The sequence below is a fragment of the Oryza brachyantha genome, chromosome 1 (assembly GCF_000231095.2).
Source record: "Oryza brachyantha chromosome 1, ObraRS2, whole genome shotgun sequence".
NCBI classification, from domain to species: domain Eukaryota; kingdom Viridiplantae; phylum Streptophyta; class Magnoliopsida; order Poales; family Poaceae; genus Oryza; species Oryza brachyantha.
The window spans coordinates 25,553,047-25,565,321 of record NC_023163.2 but is presented as its reverse complement, the minus strand read 5'-3'; the positions used below and the strand labels follow the sequence as shown (position 1 = coordinate 25,565,321).

At 45.5% G+C, this 12,275-nt stretch overlaps 3 protein-coding genes across 5 annotated transcripts; 2 read left to right on the top strand and 1 right to left on the bottom strand.

The window, feature by feature from the left end:
• Positions 1-2,771, top strand: LOC102701492. Its single transcript, XM_006644754.3, has 2 exons — positions 1-1,092; positions 1,714-2,771. Exons 1-2 carry the CDS (start codon positions 300-302, stop codon positions 2,373-2,375), a joined length of 1,455 nt encoding a protein of 484 aa, XP_006644817.2. The 5' UTR covers positions 1-299; the 3' UTR covers positions 2,376-2,771.
• A 5,144-nt stretch (positions 2,772-7,915) lies between these two features.
• LOC102711856 (pentatricopeptide repeat-containing protein At1g55890, mitochondrial-like) lies at positions 7,916-11,152 on the bottom strand. 3 transcript variants are annotated; one of them, XR_005812304.1, is made up of 3 exons: positions 9,723-11,152; positions 8,939-9,071; positions 7,916-8,279 (listed from the first exon to the last, which is right to left on the bottom strand). XR_005812304.1 is itself a non-coding variant. In XM_015834679.2 (2 exons), exon 1 carries the CDS (start codon positions 11,087-11,089, stop codon positions 9,767-9,769), a length of 1,323 nt encoding a protein of 440 aa, XP_015690165.2. In that variant the 5' UTR covers positions 11,090-11,152; the 3' UTR covers positions 7,916-8,279; positions 9,723-9,766. The 3 variants fall into 3 exon arrangements, 1 of the variants encoding a protein (XP_015690165.2); XR_005812305.1 differs by having other exon boundaries at positions 8,939-9,061; XM_015834679.2 differs by lacking the exon at positions 8,939-9,071.
• Positions 11,153-11,364: 212 nt separating this feature from the next.
• On the top strand, positions 11,365-12,275 carry LOC121055123. The gene has a single exon (XM_040526575.1). It carries the CDS (start codon positions 11,380-11,382, stop codon positions 12,091-12,093), a length of 714 nt encoding a protein of 237 aa, XP_040382509.1. The 5' UTR covers positions 11,365-11,379; the 3' UTR covers positions 12,094-12,275.

The window sequence follows — 12,275 nt, the reverse complement described above, 5'->3', positions numbered from 1 at the left end:
CTCCTCCGCTTGAAACTAATCTCGCTGTCTTGGCCACCACGCGAGTCACAGGCCGGCAGAAACCCGCGCGCGAAACAAAAGAGCGAGAGCGAGCGCACTGCGTGCTGAGCTTGCAGTTGGTGGCGAGCCTTTACTACCGCCAACCCCAAGATTTAATTGCGTCCTCGGCCTGCCGCCGCGCTATCTCTCGCTTCGGATGCCGCTGTTGCTGCTGCTGCTGCGCCTGTGGCTGCCATAAGTATATCGCACTCCACGGTGAACGACCGATCACGGGCGCGGCTGATAGCTAAGTTAACGGGATGGGCGAGAGGAGGCGCCGTGCCGGCGCTGTAGCCGGCCGGGCTGAGGAGGAGAAGGCTTCGGCGCCTGCGGCACCCGCGGCCCCGGCGCCGACGGTGTGGTTCGCGCTGAAGAGGTCGCTGCACTGCCGGTCCGAGCCGTCGGAGGTGCACGTGCCGAGGCCCAAGGCCGTCGCCGCCGCCGCCGCCACCGCTGGTGGCGGGGGGCACCTGTCGGCGATTGTAACCAAGCGCGCGGCGCCGCGGTCGGGGTGCTCGCGGTCGATAGCCAACCTGCGGGACGTCATCCACGGGAGCAAGCGGCATCCGGAGCGGCCGCCCAGCTGCAGCCCGAGGTCCATCGGCAGCAGCGAGTTCTTGAACCCCATCGCCCACGAGGTGGTGCTCAGCACCAACTCCCGCTGCGAGCTCAAGATCACCGGCTTCGGCGGCTGCGGCGGCCTCGCGGCGGCGGGGGGCGGCGTGCTCGCGCCGCACGAGTCGGACGGCGACGGCGGCGTGGTGTCTTCGTTCGTTGGCACGCTCCGTCCTGGCACGCCGGGGCCCGGCTGGAGCCACGGCCTGCAGTACAGCGGCTCGTGCCGGGGCAGCATGCGGTGCACGCCGCCGAGGTCGCCGAACCTGCTGCTGGACAGGGACGGCGCCGCCCCCGGGGTGACCGCCCACCGCGCGTCCTGCGAGGACGCCGTCAAGAGCGGCGGCAAGGGCGCCGTCGGTCTCAGCTGCCACCGTTGCGGCGAGCAGTTTGGCAAGTGGGAGGCACTGGAGGCGCACCACCTTTCCAAGCATGCAGGTGAGGGTGACATCTGCACTGAAGTTCATATAGTACAGAACACGCTTTTGTGGATGGTACACGCGCGGTACACCTACGGCCGGTGGATCTTCTTGGCGTTCGGGAAAAAAATGCTGTTCTTTTTCATGCATTTCTCGAGCACGTTAATCCCAATAGTGCAGGTTTTCCTTTCAATGTTATGACCATTGTCACTTTACTATCAACAGACATTTCTTTACCTCAAAGTTCAGTGCATGGGTTGCTTTAGCTCAGAACTTTACCTGCATAGATTTCAATTTCATTTTCACTTTCACCACACAAGATAGGCTCCTTCAAATATCTGCTTTGTTCTCCTTTATGCGAATCCATGCTTTCAACTTTGCTATAACTGAGAACCTGGTTGGTCAGATCCTGCTAGATCTTTCATTTTGTTGTACCAGTAGATAATAAAGCATAGAGAGCAATAACTCCATGGTTTTTTTTATCTCCTTTAAGATGCATCCCAGCCATTTACGGCAGTAGATCATGTAAAGTGATACCGCATGGTTAAGTTGCAATTAAGAATCTTGCAGACACGACATTGACCAATGATCTTGAATGCATGTATTGGACGTGGCGCTGACGCTGGATCGACGGTGGCAGTGACGGAGCTGGTGGAAGGGGACTCGTCGAGGAAGATCGTGGAGATCATCTGCCGGACGAGCCTGCTCAAGTCGGAGAGCAGCTGCGTGCGGATCGAGCGGGTGTTCAAGGTGCACAACACGCAGCGGACGCTGGCGCGCTTCGAGGAGTACCGCGAGGCGGTGAAGCTCAAGGCGAGCAAGCTGCCCAAGAAGCACCCGCGCTGCCTCGCCGACGGCAACGAGCTGCTGCGCTTCCACGGCGCCACGCTCTCCTGCGCGCTCGGCGGCGCCGCCGGTTCATCCTCTAGCCTCTGCGCGTCCGACAAGTGCGCCGTCTGCCGCATCATCCGCCACGGCTTCTCCGCCAGGAAGGAAGGCAAGGCCGGCGTCGGCGTCTTCACCACGTCCACCAGCGGCCGCGCCTACGAGTCCATCGAGGTCCCCGGCGTCGGTGGCGGTGGCGGTGGCGACGACCCGGCCGCCACGCGCAGGGCGCTGCTGGTGTGCAGGGTCATCGCCGGCAGGGTGCACAAGCCGCTCGAGAACCTCAAGGAGTTCGCCGGCCAGACCGGCTTCGACTCGCTCGCCGGCAAGGTCGGGCCCTACTCCAACATCGAGGAGCTGTACCTGCTGAACCCGAGGGCGCTGCTCCCGTGCTTCGTGGTCATCTGCAAGGCATAACTCCGCGGTCCGGACGCATGCATTGCAACGACTAATCAATCAAGTAATTAACCATTCTTTCCTTCGTGTACTAGCTACCGATCGGTTGCCAGCTTGTCGCCGTCTCTTTGTATGAGCTAGTATACACGTAGCTAGCTAGAATCCATCAGAGATGCATTTGTCCATACTTGCGTGAATGTACGTGGTGGGTACCCTTCACGTGTAACAGAGGATTGATTCATCGTCTCCCTGCAGCTCACCACACAACATCGAATCAGCCATGCACTGTGAAGCAAAACTAACGATTGGTTTTGTTACTCAACTCCTTTTCGGTTTACCTGGAATACTTTTCATGCGTGCTCCTCGATCTTGTCTTCTCTCACCAGTAGCTACTAGGGCTGCTGGCATAGCATTCTCCTCCCAGTGCATGCATGCTTGCAACTTCTCACAGTCTTGTCGTCACACGGTGGTCTCAGAGTAAAAACAGGACATTGTGAAAAACAGGATTAGTTTGCCCTATTCTTCCCGAGGGAAACGGGATGAACAAACAGGGATAAATTTTATCTTCCTGACTTGCGCGATTGCCCGTTCTAGCAGAAGAGAAGGTTGAGTTTAAGGGGAAATTTAACTGTTTGCTAATGTTATAATTGACCACTCTTCATATGCTACTAGTGCATTTGACCCTGCATTTTTACCTCCGGATAGAAGTAATTTCAATTTGCTGCCACTTTCCTGGTGCGGTGACACGTATAAATATTATTCTCTCCATTCTGTATTAATTGTTATTCTCTCCATTCTGTATTATAAGATTTTTTAGTTTTATTTATATTTATTTGTGTGCTAATTAATCTAAATACATATAAAAAACATATGCATTGATACATTGATGAATTTAGATAAATCCAAAAAGTTTTATAATATTAAAGGGAAGGAATAGCGTGGAAGGTGGATGGACGATGCTAGGTGTTGATTGAAAGAGGATATAGGAGATGAGAATGGGTGAAGCAGGAAGAAGTTGGAGGTAGGAAGAACTTAAGATTGTTTTCCTCCCATCGAAAAATATAGAAACAAATAAGGGCAACATTCGAAGAGGATTCTAATGGTGTCAAATAGTTGAATACTTTTTGTCCCCAACCATCCCTCATTTAGTGAGGTTTAACGAGGGGTATTGCACACTTTGTAAATATTTACGTACTATCTTTATAAGTATTTATATTTTGAAGGGTATAGAGCAATTATTATGAAATTATATTTTTAACTTTGACTTTATTTATATTCTTAAATATAACTATTCGGCTATAAAGAACATCCTAGGCAGCGCTGGAGGAGGTCATCACTTGATTAATGGACTTTTACACGGTCGTCTTTGAATCCACTGAGACAGAGCCATCTCTTTTTTAATCTTCAAATTGTTCTGGTACCTGTCTCCCGGGTGCTACACCAAACCTGATTTCAAAATTGCTCTGACTTTCTGTGGAGCTCCTGAGCAAATCTTATCATTTGCTGTTGCAACTGCAAGCAACCAAGTAACGGAGCAAGTGCAGGAAAGGCACGTCGCTACCAGCCATCCAAACATGCCATTAAATGCTCTTTCCGTCTTATGTGGTGTGCTTTATTTTACATTTTAACCTTTTGTAGTACTAGTTAATTTTTTTATTGACTTTGAAATCATTAAAGTGACTGGAATTATAAAATTAGTGCTGATATGTTTATATTATGGTATAAAATTTAAATTTATAAATGTTTATATTTTAAAGTGAGAGGAGCAGTTGATATGAATCCCTACTTTGGCACCACGGTATATAGCAATCGAGGTAGAGTCTCTCCACCTACGATAAGCCCGCATCACCATTTTTACCCTCGACACCAACTTATTTACTTATTTATCATAGACCTCCGTTATCTATGAATATGCTCTTTTTTTTTCTCCAATTCCTACAGACTTGATGTTAAAATTTGGAAGAAATTATAAATCAATCTATTCTAGTTTGTTCATTTATATAAAATTTGATTTGGAAGGAGAATCAGTCCCTTCCTCTTCTTCTCCCTATATCATATTGATTTGCTGTTAAATTTTAAAAGAAAGTTCAAGTTATGGGGAGGGAATCATGCTACATTGATTTATCAATCTGTAATTTGGCACCAAATCGATAAGTTTTCTCCTCCCGCATTATGTTTCCAATTAAAACAAATTCACGGAAATAAATTAAGCTATATTGGTTTGTCTGTTTTTCCAAAATTTGATTCTAAATCAATATAAAATTTGGAGATGAGAAAGAAAGTAGTTTGCAGGTAGGACGGAGAGTTCGGCATCAATTTAACCAAATAATTTGGTGCCGAAGATCGAGCGTTAACTGGTGAAGGGATGTTCAACCTCGACGTACGTCAAGGATCCAGACGCGGAGTTAGAGATCAATATCTATGATAAGATTTTGAAGTGCCTGTTTATAAAATATATATTTTATAGAAGGGCTAACATATCAAACTTTTATTCTTAGATCAGAGCGAGGCAATGCCAGTCATGCTGGCTTTCCGGCTCGACACGGCCCCTCTCGCAGGCTCTCGATGTAATGCTACGACTAAATCTCACCTCCTCGCAGTGTATTCCATTAATAACCAGCCGTTAATTATATATTTTTCACCTAGTGACAAGAGCCAGAGAGTTATATTTACGTGTTTCGGACAGGCGCAGACTCATTATATCACGGCATTAATCTCTGTCTGTCTAGTTGACCATGAACTCGCATTCATATGCATTGACTGCACGAACGCATGCCTACAATTCTGTGTTCAATTCGCTGCATTGCAAGTTGCGTCTTCCTCGTCGTGCGATAATCACGATGCCCCAAAAGTCTTGTCTTCATCTCAATCTATATCAAGTTTGGCACAACAAACTACTCCTACTCGGCTAAATTGACATCATTTCCGGGGTTAACTTAGCTAGCCGTGTTTGTTTACTCGCGTTCATGGCATGGCCTGCCTAACTGGATGGGTACTGGTGTAGACTGATCAACAGGCACGCTAGCGTGATTGCATTTGAGAAACATATAGAGTTGCTAGCTGCCTAGCTGGATTAGATGTGCTGCCATCAGGACATGGCGTTTTCTTGCGTGTTGGCTGTTGCTGCGTGGAGGCCGAGTAGAGAGCAAAGCCTGAGCACAACACCCTCGACAGCTGTTAGGCTGAGCGATCGCTGCATGACTGCATCGCCTGGCATTAAAATTTGCATCCAACAACTTTCAGAGTCAAATTGCTAGAACACAACCACTCTTGTCTTTTCGCTTCTGCTTATAAGTCAAAATTTAAATTTAAAGTTAATTTTAGAGTTTTTCATTATAGTTTATTTTTCATACATAGCTTTTAAATCGGTAACAACACACATGTAAAAGATTTATTTATAAATTATTTTTATTTACAAATATACCGTTTGATTTTTTTAGGCTTATTGACTTATATGTTTTTAAACTGATTTTTGGGTTATATGTTTTATAAGTTGGAAGCTTTAGAGCTTTAAAATTAACAGTGATTTGTTATGTTTATTTCAAATAAGCAATAACAACTCCTCGAACCCAACTTTTGGCTTTACTAGTATATTACCCATACGTTGCAACGAGATCTTATTAAAAATATATTATTAGTATTTTATTAAAATATAATTAATAAAAGTGATTTGACATATAGGTCTCAACTTAAAAAAAAGGAGGGAGTTGGTGGTGAGTGGGTGGCAGATTCATCACCACCCACCACCACCACTACTCTATTTTATATTTATAGTAGTAGTAGATAGTGTAAGAGTAGCTTATGATTTTTTAAAAAAAAACTCATTAAGAACTGCTTGTTTGTTTAGGCTTATATCTTTGGCTTAAAAGTCACCTTACCAAACCCAGGAAATTTAACTTTTTATCACTCTTATAAGTGGTCAAAACAGATATGACACTCACTGTCTATGATATATATATATGATATATAGACCCTTATGAGTTTATGACATGTGGGTCCAATAGTAAATCTGTTATAAACATTTGTAAGATTGATAAAAAGTTAAATGCCCAAAACCCAAACAAGGAAGCCTTAGCGGAGATTAAGATTAATAGGCGTCAATTTATAAATGAGACGTGGTTACATGTGGCAAGGTTTGGGATAATAAGATGACAAGGAATTGAATTTAAGTGAAGGGTAATTTGATGGGATAAGATCATCTCGAGTGGAAGGCCATTTAAGATCATCTCCGGTAGAAGACCCTCATTTTAAAGCCCTCAAAATCCTAATGGAGGCTGCCACAATTTTCTGATGACCGAAAGATCCTAGATTCAACAGCAACCACCGTTTTTCAGACCCACCTCGTTTCCGCTTCTATTTCAAAATAATCAACTAGTACCGAGACCAAAAATTAAAACCGATCGGCAAAAGCTCTAGAAAACCCTAGCAACTTAGGGGGTTTAGTCGGTGAAATGAAAATTTTTGCGTGTCACATCAGACATTTGACCGAATGTCGAAAGAGGTTTTCAGACAAGAATGAAAAACGAATTTCACGGATGGCATGAAAACCGCGAGACGAATCTTTTAAGCCTAATTAATCCGTCATTAGTGCATGTAGGTTATTATAGCACTTATAGCTAATCATGTACTAATTAGTCTCAAAAGATACGTCTCATGATTTCTTATATGACTGTGCAATTAGTTTTTTATTTTATCTATATTTAATACTCTATTTAGGTGTCCAAAGATTTGATGTGATGTTTTTGGACGAAAATTTTTGTGAAGTAAACAGGGCCTTAATAGAACACAACCAGCTAAACAGAGGCTACACTATTCTGTCTTCCGACTGTGGTCCTCGAACTTCAAATTGATCTCGAATTTAATGGAATGAATCATTTCATAGCTTTATTTTTCATGCATGACATCCAGACGATTATTTTGAAACATCCCTTCATTTCCAGCTCCTGTAGAATTTGCAATCCGTAACATACTAATCATGTGTTTTCAAAATCATGTGACAAAGGAGCCCTATTTTTCTGAAGCGTTATGTACAACAAATGTTTTCCGCTGTACATAACTTTGATCAATTAATATGAAACCACATAGCTCCATATTTTGAAGTTTAAAAAAGTTGTACAATTTTTATACATTTTTATCCAGAAACATAGTTTAGCTTATAGGCATGCCTTGTTTTCGAGGGCATTGGGTTGTTTTGTTAACTGCTGCGTGCCGTTTTTATTCCAGATGCACGTCATCACCTCATCAACATGTTTTGGCCAAACCGTACCGAAGACCAAGGTGTGGCATGTTAAGCAAAGTAGTTGGGCGGTATTTGAAAGCGAACAGAACATGTACTAAGAAAAAAAACATATGCTAGTACTTCGAACAGAGTATCTTGAACACGTTTGATCAAAACAAATACCTTTCAGATTGAAAAAAAATGAAAGTGCTTTCAAAAGAAATCCAAAGAAAATTCCAGGTCACTATTAAACTACCTTGGACATTTTGAATAAAAAATTTGATATTAGCCAAACAATGAAAATTTTATGATCCTATAAAGGACAATGAGAATTTTTTGTCACTAATTTTAAACAGTTTTTGTGCGAAGAACAAATTAGAGATCACATCGCTTTTCCTTAATGATAAATTCACCTTCCACAATACGTTGCAGTAAATGGCTAAAACTATAGAATTTCCTCCAGATCACAAGTTTGGAATGCCCTAGGTAGTAATAGATGACAACTAATACAGACAAAACACTAATCAGATAAACAAGCTTACAGAAAACCCCACCTGTGGAAGGCCTGAATGATAACATAGCCGAGAAGTTTTTGTAGTCTTTCAGAATAAAGGGAGAGACAAAAGACACGCCAAAAATCTCATTTTTATCAGAGATAGTTTCAGGGTCAGCACCAGAAGAGTAGTAGCAAAACGATAAACGACCATCTGAGAAAATACAAGAAAATATTAATTTGCATGCATAAAATGTAAGTTTCATAAGTACAAACAACAATTCTTACAGGATGTTTGGCAAACACTTGGTTTTAGAAATTAGAAGTGAAGTTACCAAAAAAAAAGTCTTATAATAGGTATGTCTCAGGCAACTTGTTCTATTCTAGCATCATGTCATATACTCCATCCATCCGAAAATATAACCATTTTTAGGATTTAGGTTTTGTAGCACAATATAATCATTTTTGCACTGATTCCCATGATTTCAATCATTCCAAAGCGAATCAAATCCTTAGGAAGAGAATTTAATCAATTCAAAATTCAAAAATTGATCATTGAAATGACTAAAAGAAAATCTTTTAATATCTCCTTAGTCTATGCTAAACACCCTAGAAATGCTTATATTTTAAAACAGAGTTAGTACATGACATGAGTTGTTTACGAGAATTTAGGTTCCCACTGTATTCAATTTTTTGGAAAATGGGACAGTGATTTCTCATTAGTCATTATGCAGATAACCGTGGGCAAACTAGTTATATTCAGTGAGTAGAAAGAAACATTGTACTCAAACTGTTCCTTAACCCACAGAAAAAATATAAATGGGTGAAAATAGCCTTGAATAAAATGTCCGTTTGCCTATCTGATGGTCTTACCTTTTTATTGATTTTATCCAGCGTGTTAACCAGAAATTTCTCATTTGCATGCATACTTGATTTCTATCAAATAGAACTCTTGGAAACATTTTCAGGATCATCTCAAAACCTAGCAGAACCATCCTGCAGCACACTTCATCAGGAAAAAAACCTTTGCTCAGAAAGGATGTCTCATTACCCTAGCCGATTTATTAACAATAGCCCATATGGCATTCTAACTTCTCTAAGTAAGAAGCAAGGTTCCCATCTTAAACAGCAAAGGATATAAGTGAGAAATTACTAGTTCACCTACTACCCCAATTTATATGATATATTTGTTAGTTTATCCTCACTATTTGACAGGGCAGTTATCTTAGATCAGTTTAAAGAAGGGGCAAACAAATAGGCATCATTTTAGAGTACAACAAATGAAAACAGTACAATTGGCAGTCAAATGGATTATTGTACAAAAGAGTTATAGCTTAAAAGTCTAGTAAAACCTATTAACTTATTTGCATTACAAAACATTCAATTATCCCTATTTCAGATGTGGATATCCATGACAAATAATAGTTATGAAGTACTGTGAACACACCAAAAATACATGTATATTTCATAGACGTTGCAAATCTGCAAAGGCCAAATAATGTATGTAGGTAGGAACCTATCTGGAAATATCATGTAAAACAGTTAAGTACTTCATATGATTTTTTACGGAGGCAAGAAACAATTATTTTAACAAGTTTTGTTGAATGAAGTTAACGAAACAGGAGTACAATAAGCAGTAATCAGATTCAGTACGCACTTGTTACGACAGATCAGGGCAAAGCACAAGGAGGGTCATCCTTGTCAAGGATTTTCATGCTCCTCTTGCTCTTCTGGTGTCGAGTCTTCCCCATCTGTTTCCTCTAGGACTTTATCACCTTCAACAGCACACGGCATCTTCAAGATCCTCCGTGGATAGTTGTTCTTCCATCCAAGCTCAACAACCTTGGCAGCATCCTCCATCCTTGATGCCGTGACCAACGCATTCACTACCTCTTGCAGCACAAAACAATCCACTCTACATTTTTTACTAAATATCTCATAACAGCACTTCAAAGCGTAATCGAGCTCTCCAGCCTTCACAACACATGGCATGAGGGCATGATATGTCCCCCTATTTGAAGCACAAGCATTTTTTGCCAAATCTTCATAAAGATTCTTGGCCTCCTCTAACCTCCCATCTTTGCAATACGCTCGAATCAACTCATTGTAGGATACTGTGTCAGGCCTCGGCCCATCCTTCTCCATTGTTTCAAGAAGTGCAACTGCATCTTCGATCCTCCCTTCCGCAACAAGACCTCGCAGTTTTGCATTATAGCTCTTTACGTCCGGCACAATATTCCTCTCCTTCATCATCTCCCAGACTTTCCCGGCGCCATCCAAGCGGCCATGGTTGTAAAATCCATTCAACAGCGTGTTGAAAGTGATCAGATCGGGTAAAACACCGCACTTCTCCATGAGTGCCACAGTATCAAGTGCCGCCGAGAGGTCGGGCTTATTGCACAGCGCGTGAAGGATTATGTTATAGGAATGCACGCTGGGCACAACCGATGGGTTGGAGGCCGGGATCTCTTTGAATGCGGCAGCAAGCGCGTCGAACTCTCCAGCCTCGGCATAGCTTGAGAGGAGAGCGTTGAAGGTCATGGTGGATTTATGCTGCGGAGGGAGGTCATGGAACGTCGCAGCGGCGTGGGAAACCATGGATGCGTGGCCGTACAGACGAATGAGGCGCGCGGCAAAGCCCTCCGTAGAGGTCTCCAGGAAGGGCTTCTGCGCGTCGATGATGGCCTCGACGCCGTCGTGGCGGCCGAATTTCGCGAGGCGGGACACAGCCACGCCGTACACGCGGTGCCGGCTGCGGAAGCGCGGATGCTTGGACGAGGCAGCGATGAACCCGGACACCAGCTTGTCCGGGTTGCGCTCCAGCAAGAGGCCCTTGACGATGTTGTTGAGGTCCTTTCGGTCCTTCCGTTCCTTCCGGCGAGGGATGGATTCCGCCCCGGCGACGGCAGCGGGAGCTTCCTTGGGCGGAGTGGGCTTGCCCTTGGGTGGCTGCACGGACCGAGCAGTAGAGGAGAAGATGCGAGATAGGCGGTGCGCGCGGGGGGCGGCGGCGGAGGTGGCCATGGCGATCGCCGCGGTGGCGGTGGCGGCGGCGGCGGCGGCGGCGGATGAGGGTTTACGGCGAGAGGAGTTGGAGGCGGAGGGTTTTTGGAAGTGGATACGTGTCCATCGCCGCCCTGCTTAATTCGGCCTGGAGTGATCAGCGATTTGGCCCAGCCCAATGGCTAGATCTAAGCTCGAAGAGGCCCAATGGAGGTTGGTCAGTTGGCCCAGCCCAATGGCTAGATCTAAGCTCGAAGAGGCCCAATGGCGGTTGGTCAATCGCCGAACCACGCCGCCCCCGCCCCCCGGCCATGGAAGGGCACGTCCGGCGGCTGCTGAACCGCGTGTCGATGGCCCTCGCGGCCGTCGCCACCGCCGCGCTGCTGCAGCTCTTCCGCCACTCGCCCTCCTCCTGCCTCGTCGGCTTCCCTGCCTATTCGTCCCTTTCGCTGGCGCCCTTCCCGCGCACCTCGTGCGACGCCGCGTCCCGCCGCGTCGTCGACCCCGACCTCCGCCTCGCCAAGCTCCGGTCCTCGCCGCGCTGGCGGCGCCGCAATGCAGCCCTCTCCACAGCGGTGTTCCCACGACTCCGCCGGCTGCGCCTCCTCCGCAGCTCGTCCCGCGTCCTCTGCGTGGCCGCCGGCGCGGGGCAGGCGGTCGACGCGCTCCACGCCGCCGGCGTTGGGGACGCCACCGGCGTTGATCTCGTTGACTTCCCTCCCCTGGTAAGGCGCGCTGACTCGCACAATCTCCCGTTCTTCGACGGCGCGTTCGACATCGTGCTCTCCGACGACCCAATGGCGCTCACCGGCGCGCTCTTCCCGTCCCGGTTCGCGGCCGAGGCCGAGCGCACCGTCTGCCATGACGGCGCAATCACTCTCGCAATCGAACGGCACATCGACCTCTCTATCGTCGCTTCCTTCTTCAATAATTCACGCGTCATGGAGGCATGGAATGCTACCTTGGATGGCTCAGCGGTGAGCATGGTAATCTTCTTAAGAAAAAATGGCAAGAACACAAAATAGCATTGATCCGTGACCATTTACTCTTGTTTATGTTGCGTGTTTATTTGTAGTTTCTATAGACTAGTTCGATATTTGGACTGAATACTTCTGTGAAATTGCAAGTGAACTACTATTATACTTATGGTTGAATATTTTAATTGTGATACGTAACCTAATTTGTTGTCTGATATTCCGGCCGTCAT